This window comes from Erythrolamprus reginae, chromosome 4, assembly GCF_031021105.1.
Source record: "Erythrolamprus reginae isolate rEryReg1 chromosome 4, rEryReg1.hap1, whole genome shotgun sequence".
In the NCBI taxonomy this organism is placed as follows: Eukaryota; Metazoa; Chordata; class Lepidosauria; order Squamata; family Dipsadidae; genus Erythrolamprus; species Erythrolamprus reginae.
Genome location: NC_091953.1, coordinates 54,844,297 through 54,856,991, shown reverse-complemented (window position 1 = coordinate 54,856,991; position 12,695 = coordinate 54,844,297). Strand labels below are relative to the sequence as shown.

Here is a 12,695-nt window from a genome sequence, read left to right as displayed (position 1 = left end):
AACTGTGCGTTCTCCCTTGGGCATCTTTGGGGATGATTGACAGGTTCTCTCCAAGCTCATGGTGGGGTGCTACCTGAGCAGTTGGGGGGAACCTGTCTTTGGGTCCCGCACATTGAAGTCCCCGGGTAGGGGTGCGCCGGCGGGACTCCCCTCATGTGAGAGCATGGCAGGGTCTCAGGTGAGGGAGAGGTCCCTCACCTGGACTAGCATCGAGCTACGCCCATAGTTGCCCAGGAATGTTGATTTGCTACGTCATTTCCGCCCCGGAAGTATTTGTTTGACCCTGCAGGTCCACTGTTTGGGTCATAGTTAAGCATGTTGATTTATGCTAATTTATGCTAATTTATGCTAATTTAATTAAATAAATTATGCAAATTATTAATTAATAAAAATGACCCAAGTTTAAATCCAGCTCTTGTGTCCGTGTCGTTACTCCGTCTCTTTGGCAATAGCGCCGGTCGACTTACTGGCTGGCAGCCTTTGCCGGAGGGACCGGGCAGACACCGGACTCCCTCATGGCGGCCGCCATCTTGTTTTCGGCCGAAATCTTGCGAGATGAGATTTCGGCCGAAAATCAGGCCCACGAGGCCTGACGTTGCTGCCGGTCAGGGGCGGGGCTTGCAGGCCCTATTTAAGGGCCTGCAGGCCCTGGGCCAAGCCTTTTCGCTGGGACCGGCAGCTGGAGCAGACACCCGCCCGCCCTCCACTATTTTGCAGTGTGCTACTATTGGGTCGCCCCTAGGGGGGCCGAATGGGAATTTTTTGCGGCTTTGCCCATTAGGCATGGCCGTTTTTTCACCCATTCCACACTGGGGAGATGGATGTGTGGTTAGGGGGTGCTTGCATTTAATAGGTTGATTGGCTTACCTTTGGTCATTTGGGTAGGCAGGTTAGGGGCGGAAATCTGGGTGGTGGTTAGCAACTGTGCGTTCTCCCTTGGGCATCTTTGGGGATGATTGACAGGTTCTCTCCAAGCTCATGGTGGGGTGCTACCTGAGCAGTTGGGGGGAACCTGTCTTTGGGTCCCGCACATTGAAGTCCCCGGGTAGGGGTGCGCCGGCGGGACTCCCCTCATGCGAGAGCATGGCAGGGTCTCAGGTGAGGGAGAGGTCCCTCACCTGGACTAGCATCGAGCTACGCCCATAGTTGCCCAGGAATGTTGATTTGCTACGTCATTTCCGCCCCGGAAGTATTTGTTTGACCCTGCAGGTCCACTGTTTGGGTCATAGTTAAGCATGTTGATTTATGCTAATTTATGCTAATTTATGCTAATTTAATTAAATAAATTATGCAAATTATTAATTAATAAAAATGACCCAAGTTTAAATCCAGCTCTTGTGTCCGTGTCGTTACTCCGTCTCTTCGGCAATAGAATGTCCCAACCCTGTTAGCCTTTTGTAATGTACTGTAAACATGACTACATTCTTGAAACTGAGGTGCTGAATGTGGCAAAGACTTCATTTCTTGGCTTTACTGCTAACTAGGCAAGTATCTTGACTGCTATGTATATTTATTTTTGGTGTTTTTTATTATTTTAAAATGTTTTAGTGTTTTAACTGTAATATATTTTTTGAATAGTAAGTTGCCCAGAGTCATTGACAGATATGAGATACTAGAGAAATAAATGCATTGGCATCCTTCAGTCTCAAAAGACCATGGCAGCATGCTCTGGATAGAATAAAAATTAAAATTTATAAAATAAAATAATAAAAATATAAAAATATAAAATATAAAAATAGGGGAAATAAAAAATATTAAAGAAAAACAAGATATTGTTTCAGTTTGCAATCAAATAAATAAGTTGATCTCAGTAATTGGGGTCAGGCAATAATCTCTATTTGTATTCTCAAAATATTTGAGGGCTTAGGTTTGTGGTTTCTTGGGTGGGGGGAGAGATTAGTAACCTAAGATATCGCATAACAGTTGTATAACCCTAATGTTTCATATACATTTGAGGCAGAATTTTCAGCATTATATAAATGTCTGTATTTGTAATATTATCTATGAAAATAAACTGATAACATACTGGATTTACAATTTACATGGAGGGAAAATATTTAGACATACAGTATTAGAAAATTCAGCCTCAATTTATCTGGAAAGTGTCTCATTGAAAAAAAGACAATACATTGTCACCTTATCCCACCATACTGCTCTAGGCACAGAATCAAGTCTTCTAATATAACCACATTTTACTCCATCACTAATAGTGGGCGACATTGTAGAGAGAAGATAATCTGATTCACATAAATGTCTCATAAGGGAAGTAACTCAAACATGAAGTAATTTGAAGCAATTTTAAAATTGATAATATTTTGAATTAGATGTGCCTAGCAGTATTAAAAGTTAATCAACATTAAATATTAAGTCAATAGATTCTAACATGAAAATGTAAGCATTATAATGCCATAGTTAAGCACATGAGAATAACCTTCACTCAGGAGGAATCAGATCGTAGCCTTCATCACTATCCTTTCAGTCATACTTTGGCAGATGTCTGGATAATAAAGACCACTATATTACCTGAACATTATAAACATTTTTACAGACATCTTGAATATTTAATATACATGTTCATATCTCTTTATTTATCATCTTCTTTATGTATTATGAGGACCCTAATCTAGTCTAATATATATATAATTTCTTTTTTATGTGTTTTTATTTCAGTTTTAACTATTTCATTTTATGTTTCTTTCTTATGAATTTTTATTTCACTGAAAAAGCCATTCAAATTTACAAGAAACAAGAGCTGTTTCACAAATCTGTTATCTGAGGTGTATGGATGCGATTGATTTGAAAAAGAAACGTCAAAGGAAGGTTCATGCAGGATATGTAAGTATTCAAGACTAATACTTTTATAAATAAACAACCAAGTCTCAACTAAAATTCCATTTGGGCAAATGAGTGTCTACTGTATTTTTCAAAACCATCTGAAAGTTTGTATTAGTTAAGAAAACTGTACATGATATTAGGATCTTCTGCCTCCCCCAAGATGGAGTCCAAGCTACCGTCCTGTTGGCAAATTCTGTGTTATACTTGTCCTGGTTGGCACTTGGCCATGACTTTATGTACCTTTTCCTTTATTTTATTTTTGATATTTTATCTTACCTATATAATTTTATTTTACTTATATGAACTCCAAACTTTAAAGAAAAAGAAAGAGTTAGTTCCATTAAGATTAAGAATTGAATATGTGTGTATGTGAAACACTGAGAATAAACCAGCCTGGCAATTTTGAAACCAGTTAAGGAATCAAAGCAGCTGAACATTAACCAGTTCCTCATTATAAAGGCTCCTGCTGAAGATCTAGTTTCCTGGAACCCCATTAAGAGATTTGAGGTGCTATCTCAACATTGGATTACTTTCTTCTAAAGAAGAAAAAGGGATTTTTCTGGAGCAATGATTTTCAGGAAAACAATTCATGCTGCCTACCATCTGTACTTGTGCTTCTAATGAGGTACTCACAGATAAGCTTTTGTAGGAATGTTAACAGCAAAATCTCCCTCATACTTTTCTGGTTAAATTCTGTTTTTAACTGCTTATAGCTTTGTTTGAGTAAGTATTAATTGGCTGTGTAATGTAAATGGCAGAAAAAGAATCCAGATTTTTTTTTAATATGGTCAATATTGTTAAAAATAGTGTCCTATTGGAATTGTTAGAATGTCCTTCATCCAAGTATTTACTCACTGACAAACGTGAGGCTTCTATTAGATAGCAGTGCTTTATTAATCTGTCTATCTATCTATCTATCTATCTATCTATCTATTTGTCAAGCATGAACTAGACAGTAGGTATTGGTATATACATAAACATAAGCAAGCTGGTACAAGTAAATTAGGCAATAGGTCAGTAGGACAGGGACAGCAGGCACAATGGTGTACTTATGCATGCTCCTTACATCTTTTGATGCTGTGTGCTAGAATTCATTGTTGGAATGTATTTCTATGCAGTAGTATTCAGCCAATAGATGGCAGTATTTACTAGTTTGGATCTATGCTATATTCTCTATGCTCTTTTGTTCTGAGTAGTTTCCTGTTACAGTAATGTAGTTGAGCAGTAAAGTACATGGTGACTGTACTCTTTGTTTGCTCTGTGTGGTGTGGTACACAGAATTTCTAATACTGTGTCCAGCTGCCAGCTGTTTCTGTTACCTGTACTGTATTCCTGTATTCTCTGATATTATAAATTGATACATGTACTTTTATTTAGAAACATTCTATATTTTACTGTTTTCCCATATATTATTTGTGAGGTGTTTCTCTGACATAAAGGAGCCATGTGCATTATTCTTATAGCAAATCTATAAAAATTGAATAATTGTATTGTCAGTTTCCTTGATTAAAAATTCATCTTTTTTTTTAAAGTCAGAAAATTACTAACAGGTACCAAGGAAAGCCAATTAAATTGCAAATTACCTTTTATTGCTGTTAACATTTTGGAGCAATGTAGCAACAAATTCATAATGTTTAATTATCCTGAGAATTACATTATGTTACATTTGTAATTCCTGTATTTTGCTGTACTTTTTCTAATTCACTTTCTGGTCTCCTATTCATCATGTCATGAATTACAAAAATGAAAATATGGGGGTTTGGGGAGAGGCATTTTTTAAGTCTTGAATATAATGTTTGGTTTGGTTTTATCAATGTATTAGTAATAGAATAGAATAGAATAGAAATAGAATAGAATTTTATTGGCCAAGTGCGATTGGACACACAAGGAATTTGTCTTGGTGCATATGCTCTCAACATACATAAAAGAAAAAGATACATTTGTCAAGAATCATGTGGTACAACACTTAATGATTGTCATAGGGGTCAAATAAGCAATGAAGAAACAATAATATTAATAAAAATCTTAGGATACAGGCAACAAGTTACAGTCATACAGTCCTAAGTGGGAGGAAAAGGATGATAGGAATGATGACAAAAACTAGTAGAATAGAAGTGCAGATTTAGTAAAAAGTCTTACAGCGTTGAGAGAATTATTTGTTTAGTAGATGGCATTCGGTAAAAAACTGTTCTTGTGTCTAGTTGTCTTGGTGTGCAGTGCTCTGTAGCGACGTTTTGAGAGTAGGAGTTGAAACAGTTTATGTCCAGGATGCGAGGGGTCAGTAAATATTCCCCGCCCTCGTTTTGACTCGTGCAGTATACAGGTCCTCAATAGAAGGCAGGTTGGCAGCAATTGTTTTTTTCTGCAGTTCTGATTATTCTCTGAAGTCTGTGTCAGTCCTGCTGGTTTGCAGCACCAAACCAGACAGTTATAGAGGTGCAGATGACAGACTCCATGATTCCTCTGTAGAACTGTATCAGCAGCTCCTTGGGCAGTTTGAGCTTCCTGAGCTGGCACAGAAAGAACATTCTTTGTTGTGGTTTTTTGATGATGTTTTTGATGTTAGGTCACCATTTTAGGTATTGAGATATGATAGAACCTAGAAATTTGAAGGTCTCTATTGTTGATACTGTGTTGTCTAGTATTGTGAGAGGTGGAAGGGTTTCTCCTAAAGTCTACCACCATTTCTACAATTTTGAGTGTGCTCAGTTCTAGATTGTTCTGGTCACACCACAAGGATAGTTGTTCAACTTCTCATCTGTATGTGGATTCATCATTGTCTTGAATGAGTCCGATCACCGTTGTATTGTCTGCAAACTTCAGTAGTTTAACAGATGGATCGTTTGAGATGCAGTCATTAGTGTATAGAGAGAAGAGAAGTGGTGAGAGTACACAGCCTTGGGGGGCACCTGTGCTAATTGTACATGTATCTGATGTGATTTTTCCTAGCTTCACCTGCTGCTTCCTGTCTGTTAGGAAGCTTGTGATCCACTTACAAGTGTGTTCAGGTACCGCTAGCTGATTTAGTTTGGTTAAGAGAATGTCCGGTACGATGGTATTGAATGCTGAACTGAAATCTACAAAGAGGACCCTAGCGTAGGTCATTGGAGATTCAAGATGTTGAAGGATGTAGTGTAGAGCCATATTAACAGCATCATCTGTTGATCTATTTGCTCGGTATGCAAAAGGGGGTCTAAAAGTGGATCCATGATGGTTTTCAAGTGGAACATGACTAGCCTTTCAAAGGTTTTCATAAGTACAGATATTAGAGCAACTGGTCTGTAGTAATTCAGTTCCTTGATGGAGGGCTTCTTCGGCACTGGAACGATAGTCGAGCGTTTGAAGCAGGAAGCAACATAGCACAACTCTAGTGATTTTTTGAATTATAATGTAATAGTTATAATAGAATGTAAGCAATCATAAAATCATAATTTAATTGGCCACCTTTTTAATAAAACAGGTCGCATATAATAACTGAATTGGGGGGGGGTTAAATCTTGAGTGACTATAATTCTGAGCTGCAGTAAATCTAATAGAACATTTAGCACTAATGTTTGAGCATTTTAGCTGACTTTTATTTCATTCTACCGTCCCCTCAGACAGAATAGGAACACAGTGAACTTCTGTAAATGAAAAGAATACAATGTCCTTCCATTCTTAAGAAGCAAGATTGAATCCAACCCAATTATTCTGAAAGGACAAATTAGTTCACAAAAAGACCTTGAAGAATTTACTAATCTCTTTAATTTCCAGCAAAGAAACAGTTTGTTTTCAGGCAGAAAACCAATGAAAACAAAAGGAAAATGTTAGACATAGCCATCCTTTTCAAACGTTTCTTATAATATTTGAATATCCTTTTAGATCTCATATATTCTGTATAGCAAGGCTACTTATTGAGTAATGAATACAAAATTTATAACCCTTTATCACTTGTATTTACATTTTTTCCTCTCAGGATAAATTTTGGGACAAAATAATCCTTATATTATCCACATCATCTACATTGTTACAACATACACATATAAAAACTTAGAATGATTTTTGGTAAAAGTTGTGATAATACAGATCCTTGCCTGACATATCCACACTGTACATTGGACATTAATATGATTGATTGGGTCCAGAGATACTTCATGAGAAGAGTACTCAACTCCTCTACTCACAACAGTATTTCTCAAGCCACCAGACTTGAAATTTTGGGCTTGGACAACCTGGAGCTGCACTACATGTGGTATGATCTAAGCACAGTACAAAAGATTTTCTGCTACAACATCTTATCTATCAACAACTTCTTCAGCTTCAACCTCAATAATACACAATTGATACAAACTCAAGGTAAACTGCTCCAAACTTAATTGCAGAAAATAAGAATTCGGCAGCAGGGTGGTCAATGCCTGGAATATTCTATCTGACTCTATTGTTACATCCTCTAACCCTCACAGCTTCAAACTTAAGCTGTCTACTGTGGACCTCACCCCATTCCCAAGAGGTCCCCAAAGGGAGCATGCATAAGTGCACTAGTGTGCGTACAGTCCAGTGGTGGGTTACAAGCTGAAACGCTAAATTGTGTTCGCCGCCGTGGCTCATAAGTTCTTGCAGGGCCAGCGTGATTTTGCTGCTGCACCTGTGAAGGCAGCAAAATCGCGCACAGAGCCGCCGGTGCGCCCATGTTTCAACGAGGGTTTTTTGCTTCCATGCATGCCAAAACACAGGCACACCTGCGGCTCCATGTGTGGTTTTGCTGCCTCCACAGGTGCAGCAGCAAAATTGCGCCGACCCCACAAGAACTTACAAGCCGTGGTGGCAAGCGCAATTTAGCATTCCAGCTCGTAACCCACCGCTGCTACCGTCCCTGTCCTACTGTCCCCATTTATTTGTATCCATTTTTTTCATTCATATCCATGTGAATATACCTTCTATCTTGTACAAAATGCCACAATATCAGAAATATAAATTATATTTCTTGCATAAAGAAAAAAACAATATTCAATTTAAATCTTACCATTTACAATTACAATGATATCCCGAAAGTCAATTTCTCCTCTAGCTTCGACTCTTGCTTCACATCTGTATACTCCTTCATCACTTTTATTAATTTTAAGAATTTGAAGATTGTTGTTTGGCAACATGGCAAATCTATCTGGAAAACATACAGGTAAACTATTATCCATTAATAATGGCAGTGAATATAAGTTTTGGTATATTTATATACTTCTACTACACTATTAAAGTACAGTATTATCAGCAAAACATAGATTTATTAGAAACCCAAGATGTAAGAAATGAAAAATACAGAATTAAGCTTTCGGGATTACATCTTCTCTTTCTAATAAATCTATTCAATACTTCTTTAGTAAAGAAATCCACAGTGCTGGGTGATAACAATTCTTGAATTAAATACATGAAGCAATAAAAAGACACAAAGCTTTGGAAATTACTCATTTCAGCTCAGACTGAGAAGTATGCAATTTGTGTCTCTTTTGTATTTAGCACATAAAGTGCTAAAAGCATCCTAATGCTATGACCAAGATATTGTTCGCATAAAATCAAATGATAAAAAATGTCAAAGTAAAAAACAAAGTAAACTTTCCTGTTTTTCCAAACTATTATTATTTATGATGTATTTTTACAGACTCATCTTCCCATTCTGCAAAGTGGCACAGGAATACCTGTGCTATCTATTAGAAACATAGAAACATAGAAGACTGACGGCAGAAAAAGACCTCATGGTCCATCTAGTCTGCCCTTATACTATTTCCTGTATTTTATCTTACAATGGATATATGTTTATCCCAGGCATGTTTAAATTCAGTTACTGTGGATTTACCAACCACGTCTGCTGGAAGTTTGTTCCAAGGATCTACTACTCTTTCAATAAAATAATATTTTCTCATGTTGCCTTTGATCATTCTCCCAACTAACTTCAGATTGTGTCCCCTTGTTCTTGTGTTCACTTTCCTATTAAAAACACTTCCCTCCTGAACCTTATTTAACCCTTTAACATATTTAAATGTTTCGATCATGTCCCCCCTTTTCCTTCTGTCCTCCAGACTGTACAGATTGAGTTCATTAAGTCTTTCCTGATACGTTTTATGCTTAAGACCTTCCACCATTCTTGTAGCCCGTCTTTGGACCCGTTCAATTTTGTCAATATCTTTTTGTAGGTGAGGTCTCCAGAACTGAACACAGTACTCCAAATGTGGTCTCACCAGCGCTCTATATAAGGGGATCACAATCTCCCTCTTCCTGCTTGTTATACCTCTAGCTATGCAGCAAAGCATCCTACCTGCTTTTCCTACCGCCCGACCACACTGCTCACCCATTTTGAGACTGTCAGAAATCACTACCCCTAAAACCTTCTCTTCTGAAGTTTTTGCTAACACAGATTGATAGAGGTTGAACTTTCAAGATGCAAATTTTAGCTCAACCACAAAACACTAATGGTTGAACAAATTCTAACAAATCTTTCTGGAGATTTGCCTTATTAACAGTGTCACTGATGACAAGATTAAAGTGTTCAATGAGCCTGGATGCTATTGGGCATGCCCTGGATTTATCTTCTTTCCTCTGGTTGTTAGGCACAGCCTACAGGTCTGCTTTGGTTTATGCATGGATGCTGGATATATGACTTTGTGCATTGCTCTACTTAAGCAATGCCTGATTAGCAAATTATGAAGTACCAATCAGGTATTATATAACAGCAATTTCACTAATTTATTATTTATTTGCTGCCACTGGACTCCAAACCAATTGTGGGAAGTTCACAAAAAGCATAAACTTACAAATTGAAAAAATAAAATAAAATAAACAATAGATAATGAATATAGCCAGCAGCATGAGACTAAGGCAAATACAATCAACAAGGGGCTCCAAATACCTAGCAAAGAGCCTGGAAAAACAGACTGGCTTTTAAGACCTTCTGGAGTAACATCACATTATGAGTCACCAATATGTCAGGAGAAACTTGATTACAGAGAAAGGGGCTGCAAACAGAATTCCCTTTTTTTGATACCATTTGATGAAAAAAGATATGAAGTGGAACATGATAGCAGTGTTCCAATATTTGAGGGGCTGCCACAAAGAACAGGGAGTCAGCTTATTATCCAAAGCATTTGAAGGTAGGACAAAAAGCAATGGATGGAAACTATCAACCTATACCAACCTAAAACTAAGGAGAAATTTCCGGATAGCTGGAAAAATTAATCACTGGAAGTTTTTAAGAAGACATTGGACAACCATTTGTCTGAAATAATATAGGGTTTCCTGCCTAAGAAAGAGGTTGGACTAGAAGAGCTCCAAAGTCTCTTCCAATTCTGTTATTCTAAACAAACTTATCAATTCATATCAATTTGCAATTGCAGAAGAGACGGAGTAATGACACGGACACAAGAGCTGGATTTAAACTGGGTCATTTTTATTAAAATAAATTAGCATAATTTATTCAACAAAATTAGCATAAATTAACATATCTAACTATGACCCAACAATGGACCTGCAGGGTCAAACAATTGCTTCAGGGGTGGAAAATGACGTCACATAAACTTCCTGGGCAACATATGGGCGTAGCTCCATGCTAGTCCAGGTGAGGGACCCCTCCCTCACCTGAGACCCTGCCATGCACTTGCATGAGGGGGGTCCCGCCGGCTAACCCCTAACAGGGGACTTAAAGGTGCGGGACCCAAAGACAGGTTCCCCCCAACTGCTCAGGTCGCTTCCACCACAAGCTTGGAGAGAACCTGTCAATCATCCCCAAAGATGCCCAACGGAGAACACACAGTTGCTAAACCACCACCCAGTTTTCCGCCCCTAACCTGCCTACCCAAATGACCAAAGGTAAGCCAATTAGACTAAAAAAGGTGCAAGCACCCCTAACCGCTTATCCCTTTCCCCAGTGTGGAATGGGCGAAAAAACGGCCCGGCTAAAAGGCCAGGCCGCAAAAAATTCCCATTCGGCCCCCTAGGGCGACCCATAATAGCACACTGCAAAACAGGGAGGGCGGGCGGGTGTCTGCTCTGCTGACGTAGTCCGGGCGAACAGGCCGAACCCGGGCCTGCAGGCCCTTTTATAGGGCTGGCAAGCCCCGCTCGGACACGTCAGCAATCAGGCCACCCTGGCCTGATTCTCGGCCGAAGTCTCGCGATCTCGCGAGACTTCAGCCGAGATCCAAGATGGCGGCTGCCATGTGTCCAGTGTCGTCCCGACCCTCCTGCAAAAGGCACCGGCAGGTAAGTCCGCCGGTGCTATTGCAGAAGAGAGGGGTAATGACACGGACACAAGAGCTGGATTTAAACTGGGTCATTTTTATTAAAATAAATTAGCATAATTTATTCAACAAAATTAGCATAAATTAACATATCTAACTATGACCCAACAATGGACCTGCAGGGTCAAACAATTGCTTCCGGGGCGGAAAATGACGTCATATAAACTTCCTGGGCAACATATGGGCGTAGCTCCATGGTAGTCCAGGTGAGGGACCCCTCCCTCACCTGAGACCCTGCCATGCACTTGCATGAGGGGGGTCCCGCCGGCTAACCCCTAACAGGTGACTTAAAGGTGTGGGACCCAAAGACAGGTTCCCCCCAACTGCTCAGGTCGCTTCCACCACAAGCTTGGAGAGAACCTTTCAATCATCCCCAAAGATGCCCAACGGAGAACACGCAGTTGCTAAACCACCACCCAGTTTTCGCCCCTAACCTGCCACGGAGCGGGGGTCAGATCTCTATCTTGGCCCCCCGACTCCCCCCTCTAACTGCGCCAGCTCACGCAGAGACCACTGCAGGTCCTGTAAGAAAAATGGTGTTCCTCTGTTCTGACAGAGTAAGACCAGCAGCCAGGTAAAGCCACAGCTGATCTATGGTGATGCGGGGATGGGCCACTACCACCCTGCCTAACTCTGACTACCGTACCCAGGGCCTTAATAACTCCCCGTCTAACCCGGTGAAGGGCCCTAAGGGAAATGGCATCCCACCAAGTGATCCTCGGGAGGATCTCGACCACACCACTTGCGTGGTGGGCCCCACAGTGCGAAGCCACCGCAGGCTTCGCGAGCCAGGCAGATCTAAAGTAGACCCCCAGGCCCACACAGGTCCTTGCCACCGAAGTGCAAGACCCGCCACCTGGGCGCAGCAATGGGATGCCACCCTCCCAGCACCAACTGGGCGCAGCAATGGGATGCCGCCCTCCCAACACACATCCGGGCGCAGCAATGGGATGCCGCCCCCCACCAACTGGGCACAGCAATGGGATGCCACCCTCCCAGCACCAACTGGGCGCAGCAATGGGATGCCGCCCTCCCAGCACACCTCTGGGCGCAGCAATGGGATGCCGCCCCTGGCACCGACTGGGCGCAGCAATGTGATGCCACCCTCCCAGCACACCTCTGGGCGCAGCAATGGGATGCCGCCCCTGGCACCGACTGGGCGCCGCAATGGGATGCCGCCCTCGCAGTACCAACTGTGCGCAGCAATGGGATGCCACCCTCCCAACACCACCTGGGCGCAGCAATGGGATGCCGCCCTCCCAACACCAACTGGGCACAGCAATGGGATGCCGCCCTCCCAGCACCACCTGGGCGCAGCAATGGGATGCTGCCCTCCCAGGACCACCTGGGCGCAGCAATGGGATGCCGCCCTCCCAGGACCACCTGGGCGCAGCAATTGGATGCCGCCCTCCCAGCCATAGTGGTAGAAACACCCGTCCCACCGTACACCCCTTCTCCCCAGCCAGACAACAGTGACCCAGCCGCCACGACGGCAGGGTCCAACCCCCCGGCGGTACCTGGTTGCTGAGTGGTCGGTGGGCGCTCCATGACCCACAGCAACACCGCCGGTCGCGTCCTGGTGGGGTTGAATAGCAG

The 12,695-nt window shown here is 41.5% G+C and overlaps 1 protein-coding gene across 1 annotated transcript in view; it reads right to left on the bottom strand.

Moving 5' to 3' along the window:
- The window catches only part of NCAM2 (neural cell adhesion molecule 2), a 237,640-nt gene that overhangs the window by 110,602 nt on the left and 114,343 nt on the right, over positions 1-12,695 (bottom strand). The window contains exon 5 of the mRNA XM_070751764.1: positions 7,838-7,975. Coding sequence (XP_070607865.1) covers positions 7,838-7,975 — 138 coding nt within the window. The remainder of the gene's footprint in view (positions 1-7,837; positions 7,976-12,695) is intronic.